This window comes from Lissotriton vulgaris, chromosome 3_1 (assembly GCF_964263255.1).
Source record: "Lissotriton vulgaris chromosome 3_1, aLisVul1.2, whole genome shotgun sequence".
Lineage (NCBI taxonomy): Eukaryota > Metazoa > Chordata > Amphibia > Caudata > Salamandridae > Lissotriton > Lissotriton vulgaris.
The window spans coordinates 1,757,709,620-1,757,724,622 of NC_141689.1; the positions used below are offsets into that span (position 1 = coordinate 1,757,709,620).

Genomic DNA, 15,003 nt, shown 5'->3' on the forward strand with positions numbered 1-15,003 from the left:
TCTGTGCAACTAGAGCTGGTGTCTAACTGACAGCAGCTTCCTAGGGGTGATGGGAAACCACCTGAATTTACCCCTTGCTGGAAGAAGCAAACACCTATCCTGAAGTTTCTAAAAGTCAGCTTGCCTGCAGAGAGCACAAAGGAGCACGCCAACCATGCAGCAGGAGTGACTGTCAAGGAGAAGTGTGTTGTGGTGCATCTGAACCCCAGTGTGTTTGGTCTAAAGCCACAGTGGACTATCAATCAGGGGTTGGTGAAGCGCGCTACTCACCCCTGAGAGTTTCAAGGCACTGCATACCCTGGTGTCAGTTTATCCCTGCCTATCCCCTGCGATTCCCATCAGGCATCGTGAAGTTCGGAATGTATTAGGCCACTGTTCTGAAACATGAGGCTATGACATGTCCTGAGCAGCTGTGCTTAAGTGTGATGTTGCAACAGGACTTGAGCTGATGTGCCTGAGTTGTAAAGATGCAGCATGGCATGAGCTGCTGCACTGAAGTTTGCAAATGTAGCATGACCTGAGCCGCTGTGCCCAAGTTGTCAAGGCATGACACTACATTGCCTGAGCTCTTGCACCTGAAATGTGCAACTGTGGTGTGCCAGAAAGTCACTGATCCACAATGGTGGCATGACTAGAACCCTCACTCAACCTAAGATCGTGGCATGAACTGATCCGTGATCTACCACCCACCTAAAAATCCTGCCTGATTCTTTGCCTGCTGCAAGAACTCTACATGATCATGGCCTCACTGATCTGGGATGTGGGTCTGAACAGCCGTGGCAGACACACTGCCATATCAGCCATGAACCAGCCTTACTGTATGGCTGTCGACACCCGGAAGCAGCCACAGATACTATCATGGAAGAGGCTGGGAAAACTGTTGGCTCACGTCCAGCACCAGAAAATGGGGAATGGTTGAGATTGGAAAGATCAGAGTGTTCCCTGATACATTGGCCCAGTCTATGGAGTCAAAGAACTGTTCGGGTGAGAAACAGTGACTAAAGACTGAGTGCTAATTTAAGAGTGTTGGGTGCAATCTGCACCTGAGCCTAATCTCACTACGCTCTGCACAAGAGATGAATCCACGTGTACCAAAATAGGGGACCAGGAGCCAATAAAGGGAGAGATGCCAAAATAATATAGTGACAGGACACTTATGCCCTGATTTATAGTTTGGAGGGAAGGATACTCCATTGCAAATGCAACAGAGTACCCTGCCCGCTGAACACTTTGTCTGTCTCTTTTAAAGATGGGTGGTCCATAAGTCTGGTGCTGTTGATAGAATACTTCCCCCAAAGGCCATACGAAGCAGGGCTGTCTAAGAAAGGACATTATCCACTCTATTTAGGGAGGATGATTTAATGCCTTTTTTCTTACCTGTCACCACCAGGACAAACCTAGTGGTGAGTGACAGGAAACAAATCAATAATGACCCCAACAACCTGGCAGAATACCCTCCAGATGTGGGGGTCATTAATATATGTTTATCAAAAGCAAAATCTCACATAGGGAGTTTGTTTCTGAAAAACAAAAAGCTTTCAAAAAGATTGTAGCTGTCAGTATCATTCTCTAAATATTTCCTACATTGACAGGAGCCTTCTTGCAGAGAGATATCTGTGGGGGTTGAGGAAAGTTCTAACTTTGACAGATAGGATGTTTTTCAGGGCATCGGAGGAATAACTATGTTGCTCTGATAGACATTAATACACCAAACTCTAAATCAAGCTATAAGACTGGATAATGTGCATACCTGTGTGTAGTGTTTACGCCCAGTGTGCATTAAAGTACTTTTCATCTTGAAAGTCAAGTACAGGGTTAGACAATCTTTCATCACAAACTTAATTTTTGGTGATAATAGTAAGAGTGTCTCCTGTCAAGGGCATGATTAAATCCACTTCTAGGTTCTAATTGGGAAAGGAACACCACAAAATCTTGAGGGGTTTCAGGGAAGGGGTTTCACTATGGTGAAAAATGAGAAAGACATTTTATAAAATGCAATAAGACTGTTGTAAGGAAGTTTTGCATTTGCAATTGTACTCTAGTGAGCATTACCCATGTGGAAAGGTCTCAATATCTGAACAAATCAGAAATAACAAAGATTTTCCAGGAGTATCCGTGGAAACCTGGGGCTGTCATTGGTTTCCAAGCATACGCTTAGAAATATTTGTGAATTCTTTACATTTGGAAAGCTGATTTTAATCCACTGGCTTCAGTTCTTCCTTTGCTATGCCGCAATATCTCGCATGCAACATCAGTGAAGATAGCTGATGTTTGTAGAAGTATTGATAAAGGTGCTAGTGTAAACTAAACTGTGCTTGTATAAATTACCTTGAGTATAATTAAGCTCTAACAAGCCCTTTTGTGATCTAAATCTAGTTAAATCAAACTAATAAAGAATATAACATTTCAACAATATATTCTATTGACATCTATGACAAATCACGGTTAAAAATGAAAAACATTTCATTAAATAAAATATAACTAAAAGGTAGAAACGTTTTATCTCAGATAGCTATATTATATCAGCTTACTCACTATGCTCAGTACTGATCTTATTAAATATATTAAAAATATGTCATACATTATTATCATAATTCTGTTGACTTGTTTTATACTTCGAGTTACATGCATTACAAATAATATAAATAAAATAATCAACAGTTGTTACACCGGATGCATAGGTATTAGAAAATAAGATTTTTGAATCAGACCTGAAGAATTCACAATTTGGGAGAACTTTTGAGTTTTATGTTTTTATACTCTGTTTGTTTCAAAGAGACACACTGATAATTTACTTCCACAAAATATCCACATACCAGCTAGCGCTTGTCTAATTAAATTATAGTGGCTGGCTTACTTTTGGACATTAGTCTCCATCTGGGTTCTCCCCCTCCCTTTCCACCATTGCCAAGATCCTGAACACTTACATTAATGAATGAATGATGTTGTTTTATAGAGAGTGACAGCTGCTCCAGCAGGAGAGTCCCAGCACTAGTTAAACTGTCTAAGAGGAAGACAGGGACAGCACTCACAATTCTTAGAAGAAGTGTCTTTTTTGCAGGGCCCTGAACATAGTCTCTGTCGATATATTCCTAAGATAATCAAGAAGCGAATTCCACAATATAGGTGCCAATTCGGAGAAAGCCCAACCTCCAGCTCTAGATTTATATACTAGGCGGCCCAGAGGTGGAGATTTCAGCCATGGCTAAATACCCACCTCCGTGCTGGAAGCTCCGCCTCCAAGTCACAAGCTCTGCCTCCGGCCCGGAAGCTCCGTCTCCGGGCCGTAAGCTCCGCCCCTAAGCCGGAAACTCCGCCTCCGGGCCAGAATTTCCGCCCCGAGTGCGGACGTAAAGTTAGTAGTCTTAAATCTATTCTGTGAATACCGAAAGTAGTAAGTTCATTCTGTGAATCCCGAAAGTAGTAAGTTCACTTTGTGAATCCCGAAAGTAGTAAGTGCATTCTGTGAATACCAAATAGTAGTAAGTTTAGGATTTAGTCATAAGTTCATTCTGTGAATCAGGCCCTTATAAACCAATAGACACAGAATGAGAAAAACACTTTGATAGATCAGGTATCAGGTCCTTAGTGTGATAGTTTAAACAGTACTATGGATTTAAATCGTTTTTAGGTTAGTTTAGTATATAAGTCAATAGTGGGGGCGAAATCCCACTGTTTTAAAGTCACTCCTCTCTACCATTTATTTTAAACAATTTTTTTCTTGTTTTCATATAACAAAAAACTAAGGGGATTGGCTGCCTGGACTTAGTACTTCAGAAACAGACAATGATCTATGCACTGTGGTAGTTCAAAGCAACACACGTCCAGGACATAACACATCAGAAACAGACAATGATCTGTGCATAGCAGTACAGAGTAAAACTGGTTCAAGATGTGTACATCTTTCAAACTCATACAGCCTGAGTGCATAACATATTAAAAAATGCTATTTCACCTATTAAGCCAGCAACTAACAAACATTCCACACCCCACCTTTAGTTACCCCTTACCAAGCTGTCATATATTTAGTTCCCCCTTGCCAAGATGACATATATATAGAGTTCCATAATCGCTTGCCAACTTGAGCTCCTTACTGTAGTTCCAAATCCCACCCAAAGATTCTCCACTAAAATCTGTTGCTTCCACCTTCTGAATCCTCCAGCAAAAGCTGGAAGCTGTCAGATGTATCCGAGTCAGCTACAGGGGGTTTATTATCAAACCACACTAATGGATGCGGCTGGAATAAAAGTACAGCATTCAGAGTTTTCAGGGTAAGCTATGGTGGTTAAATTCACATGTATTTTCAAAGTCAGACTTCCAATAAATGTTATTCCTAGCTTCAAATCATCCCTACTTAAAAGTACCAGGGCCTGTTTTTCATGAGAGAAAATGACTTGAATTCAAGCATTTATCCCTCAGGTTGATATTATACTGAGTGCACCACATGCTCTGCCAAAAAGATGTTCTGAACTAAGACATCCAAACATAATAAACATCTGATTAAGAGACACTCAGGAAAGGACGCACAGCAAACAGGATAGAGTTCTTCTAATGGGGGTTAGGGCAAGAAGTATACAATCAATTCTATGTGTCATAGAATATCAAAGGTAACTTATGACATACAAGGTCATAGATTGCCCTTTCACGTTTTACTGTAACACATTTCATTATATGACTTGCCTTTAAATTGCATCATTATATGTATTAATTTAATTTTAGTCATACATATTATGGTGTGATGCGAAGTGGAGCAGCAGAGAGCATGACTGTATTTGTAAAAAATTGTCATTTTTTAATGATTTAATTTTTTGGTAAGTTACTTAATTTAGACAATCATTTTTTATAACAAGTTTACTGGGAGTTGCGAATTTGGGCATGCAGTGAATTTACTTTAATTTACTCCACAAAAAATGTGTTGTATGCAGTAATGTGAATTGTGCTGGTGGAGGTTGAAGGAAGTAACAAAGGTCCTCTCCCTGCCTTGTTATAAGTAAGTAGTCTAAACTGTGTTAGCTATTTTGGATAGAAGCTATTTTCAATAGTAGATGTTTTGAGTAATAACTATCATGTTTTTTCTGAAAAAGGAGCTATTTTGTGAGTATCTATTGGAATGGCGAACCTTGTGAAAGCGTTATCTTATGTTTGAACCACATGTAATTTTTTAATTATCAAAGGCATGTGTACAATAACAATGGACAGAGCCGATATTATTACCTGCAGGTGTTGGTGATGGGATGTGTGTGACATATGGATCATGGTGGAACCTGGGAGGATTATCATTCACATCAGTCACTGAAACAAGAACGCTGGTCGAACTGGACATAGCATGTGGAGATCCTCCGTCCGTGGCCACAACCACAAGTGTGTAATTCTCCCTTGCCTCTCTATCCAGAAGTGCGCTGCTGATGATCTGCCCGGTGGAAGGGTTGATGGTGAATTGCAGATTCCCCCCAATGAGGCTGTAGCTGTGTAAAGAAAAAGAAAGAAACAACAAATCACTTAGATTTCCATGACAGAAAGACAATTTCTGCACTAAAAGAAAAAAGTATTAAAGTACTTAAGGATTTTTCCATTCATGACTGTTGAGCTAAGAACAGAAAATGTACATTCTTGACAATTGCTTGCTTTATTTCTATTGCAGTACAACACGCTGCCACAACTTGGCAAATTTGGTCTCCATTCTCTGAAAAAGGGCTATGAGCACAGTGAAGAATAACACATCATTTAATTGTTCTATTTCCTCATGCGCTAACTTAGAATCAGAATCAAGCCATCTTATGCGCATCACTAACAAATCTTTAAGAACAACTTAAAATCAATAAACTAGCCATAGCATGGTAACAAATCAAAGTACAACATGTTGCCTAAGATTTGGTTCTGTCCAAAGAAGCACAGTAAATACAAGTGGTTTAGAAAAATGTGGCAACCTAGTTAGAAATCGTCCACTTGGTGATTGAATGCACCCAACTTCATTCCTCAATAATCCAGGATATTTGCTCTATCTACACTCTTTGCAAACCTCATACTACACCAATATTTACTTAAACCTAAAATGGATGAATTAATTGATAGCACCCTTAACACAGGAACCTCATAAAAATATTAAACAGTATAATAACCAATCAAAGGAAAAAAAACAATTTCACTGTTAGGTTCACCGAGGTAGAAGATTAAATGGTTTTGCATTTGACACCGCAAAATGTGAGCTAAGCGGAGTCGATGGGAGTAACCTCAACCAGTTCTTGTTAGAATAACCTCTTAAGCACTGCTGACGGCCAACGGTCGTCACGAGCGCTACCTCCCCAGTGCTGCGCACGACCATTGGACGTCCATTCAGCACTAGTTCCAATGGACAGCGCAGCACTGGGGAGGGATATTTGCGAAGCAGCTAAGGTGATAATACACTCTGATTTGAGGTTATACGCTTACCAAGAAGGCGAAGGGAGTGAGCTCCTGGTGCATCATTAAACGTTTTGGGATTATAAATAAGACACAACTAAAAATTTTCTTAGCTTCCCGTTTATAGTGTGCTGTTTGTCATATAACAATATTATTTGGCCTTTGATGTATTGGCTGCGGTCTCCTCATGACTGGCTTTGTCGATGTCATTAGCTTTAAAAACAAGCCCAAGTATATTAATTTATTTTAGGTAATCTGTAATGCTGTATGTTAGCCCATTTCACCTGAACCATTATATTAGTGTAACTTTTATGCAAGATTGTTAATGTTCAGTTATGTGTTTGGGTGTAATCCACGTGAATCTCCAACAGTGCTTAGCAGAGTGGGATAGGCTGGGTCTCCACCACAGTGTACCTAGAAATGCCTGATGATGTATAATGCGATTAGGGTGTGCGGAGTGCATGAAACACAAAAGGGCTCTTCTCGGCTGATGACACTGTTTACAACAAAAAAAACATGTTTATGGTGCCTCGTGAATTACTACTTGCAAAACATACCTCAGCACCATCCACTAGCCTAGATAAGTAATTTCCTATCTCTTGCTAGAGATGTAAGGATTTATAACCTCCACCTATCTCTCTCAAAGAAAAAATCATCAAATTGATCAATACTTTCCATTTTTAGTTTTCAAGTTTTCCTTTGCAGAGATTTAGAACCAAAATATAACATTTGAAAACTTGGAGGGAGACAATAATGTGAAATTAAAAGCATAGTTCAAATAGAATTACATACAAACTTCTGCTAGTCCTGCTGTAAGCGGAATCCCCCCCCCACCCCCCCTACACACACACACTTTTCTCCTATAATTCATTTAAGTTGTTCAGGGTTTGCACATCTTTACTTTCACGATATAAAAGTGTGTTTCTTGTTGGCTCTAAGGTTTGGTGGTGAAACCAGAGTCAGTATAAATCAGTAATCAGCATCTTTCACATTCCATTGCATATTTTATCATGAAATCAGATACAAAATAACTCATGTTAAGTCAGTGATTTCTTTGCTTGCTTATCAGGTACGCAAATTCAACCTGTACCACAGGAGAGTCATTAGCTTTATTCTCTAATTTTTTTGGCCTTTCAGCTGTTTTTAGATTTTCCCCTTTCCAAAATGTTAACAATGCTGCCATCTGGATGGACTTTAATTTCATTCACTGTTGTCCTTTCTCTTTTGGGTAGCCAATAGTACGCTAAAAGCACATTGATTGCCCCAAGGCAGAAAGACCCACTTGTTAAGTTTTATGGTTGAGCAGAAAGTATGCAAAAGAAACACAATCCATCTGTTATGAGAAAAAACAGCTGATATATGTTGGAAAAGATCTGATGAAGATCAAAGAAATGTTTCACTTTAATTATCCTTCTCCATGGTAAAAAGTGTCTGCCATGGCAGAAAACATGTGATGTACTTCTAACAGCCTTCCCCACACACTGTTGCAATGAAATCTAGTGGGACTGGACTGTTTATTTCCAGTAGTAAGGCTTCACCAATCTGGGCTTTGAAAGCTCCCCTTTTATAAGCTTAATGAGCCTTCATGGAGACAGTTTCTTGGAGTAAGATGTCACGGCACCAAATGCTTCATTGTTACTTGTTTTAATAAATGTTAAGTTTGGAAGCCTTTCAAGGCAGTGTGCCAAAATGCCAGGTTTTCATTGCAATCGCCAAGGAGGTTTTGTGCCAATATTGCACTATATTTTATACTTAAAGCATTTTATCACAATTTGACTTTTCATTTCGTTTATGAGTGCACATTCTTTCTGGGACATCAAAAATAGTAAAGTAAGGCAGGACATGCAAGGAATGCATTACATGACTTGTCGGACAACAACCGTGGAGGTTAGGATTTGCGACTGTAGTATCTGTGGGTCCAATTTACAAATGTTTTCCTGAGAGTAAATTTGACCAACTCCTGGAAAATCAGCTGTACCTCTGGCCTTCTTTGGAAGACACAACTGCTGACAGAAAAAGGTTTGTGAAGCCTGCTCTATCGTCCATTCTGTTACACCAGAATGGAAGCCTACGCTTTTCATCTTTTTTTTTTACGCAAATCAGCTTAACCAATCAGCTCACAGTTGGGAATGTTTTGGGTGCCACTGCCATTTAACATCTTCATTACTATGGACTTTGAAAGTGGCAATTGTCAACAGGACTTTCTTCTTATGTAAAGAGCCCGTACATGCTTCCCATTAATGGACAACGGAATGTCAGTCGCATGGCATCAGCAAAGGGGGAATGAAGACGAGGGCATTTAACCAGAAACGAGTAGCTCAACAGCAGCTGGTACAGAAGACAGCATTTACCTAATGACGCCATTAATGCCGGTGTCAGCGTCGGATGAGTTGACGAGCAGCACATCAGTTCCTGTGATGGCGTCCTCTGGAATGGTTGCATAGTATTTGTGGAAGGCGAATGCGGGGACGTTGTCATTGACATCATCAACATGGACTGTAACAGTCCCTGTTCCGGTGAGAGATGGAAAACCTGCAACGGTATAAAACGTTTTGGTCACTTTGTATCCAACAAGTATATGACATAAAAACTGTCACCCGTACAATCAACTATATAGATTCATAACAAAATGAGCTATAAAGATTTGTACCAAAGAACCACATAAGAAGTAGTTGTAACTAAGTACAGTTTGATGACGTATAGGGAGTTGAAGGAAAGGGTGATGATTTGGGGTGCAAAGGGTAAAAATTCCTCGGAGCACCTCACTGTAAATTCTGTTTTGGAAACTGAGAATTGATGTGGTTTGTCATAAGAAGTGTCTCTTTCGTCAATAATATACATGAAACCCAGCCAAATCCCTCAATTTCCCTGCCCACGTCAATGTCAATGTCATGAAATGTCCTCTTAAAGCCCGGATGTACCTCCTGTGCCCTGGGTCTGCAGCAGCACTGAATGTGGCATCGGCATGCTGTGGAAGGCTCCCTCTGTGACAAAGCACAGTAAACACTGTAATAACTCTATTATTTTATGAGCACCCTTGTGGACGTTATAAAGTGGGGATGTGATTAGTTCTTTAGAAACTCGAATCAATTGTAATGTTATCACGATATCTTTTAATGCTCCAGATGTTTTTCTACTGAACACTAATTCGTTTTCTAATAAATGCACAGTACTTCCAGCAACGGGGTTTCAAAGAATCCGGCTGTTTTCATACGGTCCTTTTGTTATTGCCATCTTGCCAAACACTTGAAAGCAAAAATAGAAGGCGTGAGTGTTCATGATTGGGGAAATACTAGTTACTGAGTGTTTATTACTCTGGAATTAAGTGAAACTAAAAAATCCTGCAATGGTATTTATCACACTTGTCATCAGAGGGGAGCTTTCCAACCATGTTCAATTGGTTCACTCTCTCGACAGTTAATGAAAAGAAAACTTTGTAGTTGTTATATTTCACAGGTGATTAAGCATTTTTATTCATGTTCTAAAAATACATTGAGTATAAATTGCCCTGTTATTGGAAGGAGCCATTTTACAGTATGAGTTATTCGGCACAGATTTCATTTAAATTAATTTTAGTGGCATTGCAAACTAAAATATTGTAAAATCCATATAGTCTTTCTGCAAACCAGTGGGATGCCTCAGTGAGTTAACACTCGTGCTGTATGTATGTAACTAACCTGTGGTGAGATACATTTCACTAGAGCATGCCCCTGCAAAATAGATCTACCTTTCGATCCCATCGACATTGGTACGCTGAGTACCATTAAATTGAGTACTAGTAAAATATGCTATTTATAGCTTGTAGATGTGGCAGAATTGTGCCACAAAGCACTTTATGAAAGCAAGTTATTATAACTGTAGGGAGAGCTGGTCCTGATCAAGGAGTAAAAGTGAAACTTTGTTGCATGCTGGAGAGCTGCCTTCAGGATAGGATGGCCCGCAGGAGATTCAACTCGGGCCATTCAATCCCAAAGCAACCCACAGTGATCACTGAACACATTTCCAATTCTTTCATGAAGACTTGCTAATCTTTGTTACTTTGACAGACCTTCAACTCTTTGAAAACTTCACAAGTTTCTCTTCGAAACTTTCACTACAACCAACACATTTCAAGTCAATATATTTGGACAACTGTGCTGTAAAATTCATTATTTGAATTCATTTTGGAAGCAGAATTTAGTTTGTCAACGTTCACCGCCCATGGTCACTGAAGAAGGATTGTCATTGACTTCGGGTCTGTGCAACATAAGTTAATACTAAAACATTTTACACTGTTGCTTTTAGTCCCCAGTGAAGCCCTTCCTGTTTATAGGTAACAGGACAGCCATTACAAAGTCCTGTCACAAATATTTATGGTTGCCACATTTTTCACCATTTCAAATAAAAATTCAAGGTAACATTTACAATGAATGTCAAAGACAATATCTGCAACTAGATTAAGAGAATAAAATACACATGATTGCAATGAATTATGATAGAAAAAAACAGAATTGCTGTTTAACCTTTATTAGCAGGAACCAGAATGAGCACTTGTACATTATTGATCTCCAAAGATTTTTTTCTGGAGAGAATTTATTCAGGCTAACTTTGCAAACCAACAAAAAAAAGCCTGTTTACGAGCTTCCCTCCAGTTTGTTTAGTGTTCCCATCATTGCATTCTGTTTTTAGGTCGAGCCTGGGTAGCACATGTGCTGCTCTGCGAGCCATGCTGTATTCGAGTATGGAATAGAAGCACCGCCCACTCTCCGCCCATACTTGTCATTGGCTTGTGTCGTCCTTTGTAAATGCTGGCTTCTGATTCATTCATAGGTTTGTTAGTCCCTCCTTAGTACCACCTTGTCTTCATTCGTAACCTCCCATGAGGACTGGCTCTTTTACTTTGGTTGTTACAAGGTGAGTCTTCTTTACTCTGGAAGCACTATTTTCTTTAAGTAGTTTCTCCTACTGAAGGCACTACATGTTTTCCTGCAACATTCAGCGCGCCATGCATGCTTTCACTTTCTAAGCATTCTGGGACAATGGCGGACGCTTCTTTGAATAGGTCTCTCATTTACAAGAGTTTGAGCTATTGGCATTGTACATGACAATGCCTTTTATTTACGTGTTGATTATCAAAACATATTAATAAAAGGCATTGTCATTTACAATACCAATAACAAACTCTATTGCATTGCAAAAGCTTGTTCTATGAATGTGTCTCAGAATCAGTATTCTGCATCGCTCTCCCTTGACGTTCTTTAGTCTAATGTTTTCTCCCAACAGCCGCCTAACCAGTGGCCTGATTTTGTAGGCTGTGTGTGTAGGTCACATATCTCATGTGGGGAGCCGTGTGCGAAGACATACTGCAACGCATATGCAAAAAGTGACTTAAATGCCATATGTTTAGAGTTTTTTTTTTACACTTTTTACTGAGGCTTTCCTTAATAGTCACATAAGCCAATTAGAGTTATCCAATTTCGTATTACATTGTAAGTGCTAGATTACATGCACTGGGAAGTATTTAAGCAGCTTTGGCATTTGAGACCTCATTACATATATGGGAGGAAGAATGGTTTGGGGGTATAGGCGAAGCTGAATGGTCTGCTCATCCAAAGGGGAGACCAAATGCCTGGGGCATGCCAGTGTAACGCTCTATCACCTTTTGGTGTGCCAGAGCCATAACACATTGTGCCATTTTAATTGGGACAGGCACCAGGGCAAACAAAACCATTCCGTTTTAGAACAGCTTTTCATTACGGGAAATCACAGGACCACCCCAAGCGCCATCTGAATTATGCTAAGTGATCTAATTTCACCCAGTACTCTAGAAACAAAATTAAATTAAAATATGGAACAAACAATGGCAAAGTCAATAGGTCTTGCCTCTGTGACCTACTGGCTTTGCCAATGGTGTTTAGCCTAAAGAGAAAAAAGACAAAGCTGACAAGCACTTTCTATCTACAATAACCCCTCAATTGTTATTGTTCATGTTCAGCATTTTTTCATGCAACATTTAGATAGTTATATATAGATACCACATTCTAAAGACTTCATAAACTTGAAATCTCTGATGTACATGTAGGATATAAATGCATTTTACACCATCACGTATCAAAAAAGTCTAGACATTTAAAAAAAAAGAGAAATACAGCCTCCTTGTACATAATACTTAGTTGTAGCTGAAGACCGCCGTTAAATGATTTCCCAATGTGGTCCATCTAGAGATGGTCTACTATAGCTGAGACCATCTGGTTTGTTCATCTACGAAACATATGATTGAATTAAAATGGTGGTCCATAAATAGATTGCCCTTTTAAATCTTCAGAGTGGACTTAAATTTCTAGCGAGAATGTCAGATGTTGTCAACCCCATAGCCAATCCTATTCTTAACCTCTCCTTGAGTCAGGGAGCTTTGCCACACCCCTGGAAACAGGCTATGATTATTCCTCTCCTTAAGAAGCCCAACCTGAACCCAGATGCCCTCACCACAATCTTAGAGAAACACGTTCATAGCGTGCTCTCTAACTTCCTGGAGTCGAATGAGCTACTTCATGAGTCCCAATCGGGCTTTCGATCGAACCTAAGCACCGAGACAGCGCTCTTGGAAGTCTCTGAGATCGTGAAGGAGGTGCTGGATGCCGGAGGCAGGGTGATGTTAGTCATGTTAGACCTGTCGGCGGCGTTCGACACCGTCCCCCATGAGGACCTCCTCACTAGGCTACATGACATCGGTCTAGGGGGGACGGTGCTCAACTGGTTTCGCTCCTTCTTAGCCAACCGCCGAAAGACGGTCTGGGTCTCATCTGGATCTGCCGAAATGCCGCCATTGGGAGTTGGAGCTCAGGGCTCAGTATTGAGCCCTACTCTATTTAACATCCTTATGACCCCTCTGGCGACATTGGCGGAATCCTATGGGGCCCGGATCGTCTCATATGCTGACGACACCCAGCTTCTTTTCACCTGCTGCAAGAGCGAAGATTTCGATGGAGAAAGTATCCGTGAGTGCCTTGGGGCTGTTTTTAACTGGTTCCAATTGAACAGCCTCAAGTGCAACTCGGATAAATCCGAGATACTTTTCTTCGGATGCCCATCGGAACCGGACTGGCATGGTTGGTGGCCCGCCGACATGTTCCCCCCAGCTCAGTCATCTAAATGGGCTAAGAACCTGGGAGTTAAAATTGACAACGAGCTCACACTCAAATCCCAGGTGGCTACTCTTACAGGGACGTGTTTCGGGATCCTCAGGATGCTCCAAAAGTTCTTTCCTCTACTCTCTGAGGAACATCGGAGGATAACTGTACAGGCACTCATAGGATCCAGATTGGACTATGCTAATGTTTTGTATCTGGGTCTGCCGGAATATCTCCTACAGCGCATGCAGGTGACCCAGAACGCTGCAGCACGAGCGATTTTTGGCCTGCATCGCCGTACTAGTGCCTCTAACCTGCTCCAATCCCTCCATTGGCTTCCTATACGGAAGAGGATAATGTTCAAGGCTATGACTCTAGCCCATAAAGCCCTGCATGCCAATGGTGCAAAATACCTCCAGAAGAGGCTGGACTTTTACCGGCCTGCACGATCTTTAAGATCGGAGTCACTGGCTCTGGCTGTGGTGCCACGTATAAAGAGGGCCCGACTGGGCGGCCGGTCCTTCAGATTCCTGGCGCCCCAGCTATGGAACTCCTTACCGCTGTCCCTGCGGGCCACATCTAATCTGCTTGCCTTTAGGAAGGGTCTAAAGACTTGGTTGTTCTCTGGTTAGTGCGCTTTCCCCTTTTTAGCCTCTGTCTTTTTACTGTTATGTTTTTCCAGTCCTTTCTGGGTCTGGAGCACAAAGCGCCGGGACACTCCTTTGGAGTAGCCGTTGCGCTATACAAGACTCATATAACATAACATAACATAACTTATAATGTGTGGTTGACGCATTTCAGCCTAACAAGTCTTGGCATCCTCAAGACAATACAAGGAAGTGTAAGCCCTCAAAACCACCATATACTGAATTATTTTAGTTAAGACACCAGCCTTAATTATACTGACATTTCACTTGCTGGGCCTCTGGGTCCCTGATTCTGCAAGACGGTCGGACAGAGATCCATCGTGGAACAAGCTGTAGTGCATGTCAGTTCTAGCAATAATTGTGTAAAATAAATTTGTTTTTAAGTATGGCCTTCATGTACATCTGAGATTTTGAGTTTATGAGGTCTTCAGAATGTGATATCTATATATGAGTATCTAAACGTATGAAGAAATGCTGAATACGACCAGTAACAACTGAGGGGTTATTGTAGACAGAAGGTGCTAGGCAGATTTGTCCCGCTAGATCGCTACTTTTTTTCTTTTGTCTTAATAGCCCAGGTTCTAAAAAGTTATATGTCCCCCGCCACTCCTTCCTTCTCATTCTATAAATGGTTTTTAGCCTGGCAACATAGCATCTGTGATGCTGTGCAACATGGCTAAAGTAAAAAAAATCCTTTGAAGCATTTGTCTGCATTATTAAGTACAGTAGGATAAAGAGTTAACCTAGAGTGCAGAGGCGGTGGAGTTTGGAAGAGCCAAAGCAAGCTAGAGAAAGAGAGCATTGCATGTAGGAAAGAGCAACACAGATTATGGGGGAAGAATCTCATG

At 40.8% G+C, this 15,003-nt stretch overlaps 1 protein-coding gene across 1 annotated transcript in view; it reads right to left on the reverse strand.

Annotated features, from left to right (window-relative positions):
- Positions 1-15,003, reverse strand: part of FAT4 (FAT atypical cadherin 4) — a 376,496-nt gene that overhangs the window by 75,108 nt on the left and 286,385 nt on the right. The window contains exons 7-8 of the mRNA XM_086962185.1: positions 8,751-8,931; positions 5,215-5,465 (exon numbers count right to left, since the gene is read on the reverse strand). Of these exons, the coding sequence (XP_086818311.1) occupies positions 5,215-5,465; positions 8,751-8,931 (432 nt within the window). The remainder of the gene's footprint in view (positions 1-5,214; positions 5,466-8,750; positions 8,932-15,003) is intronic.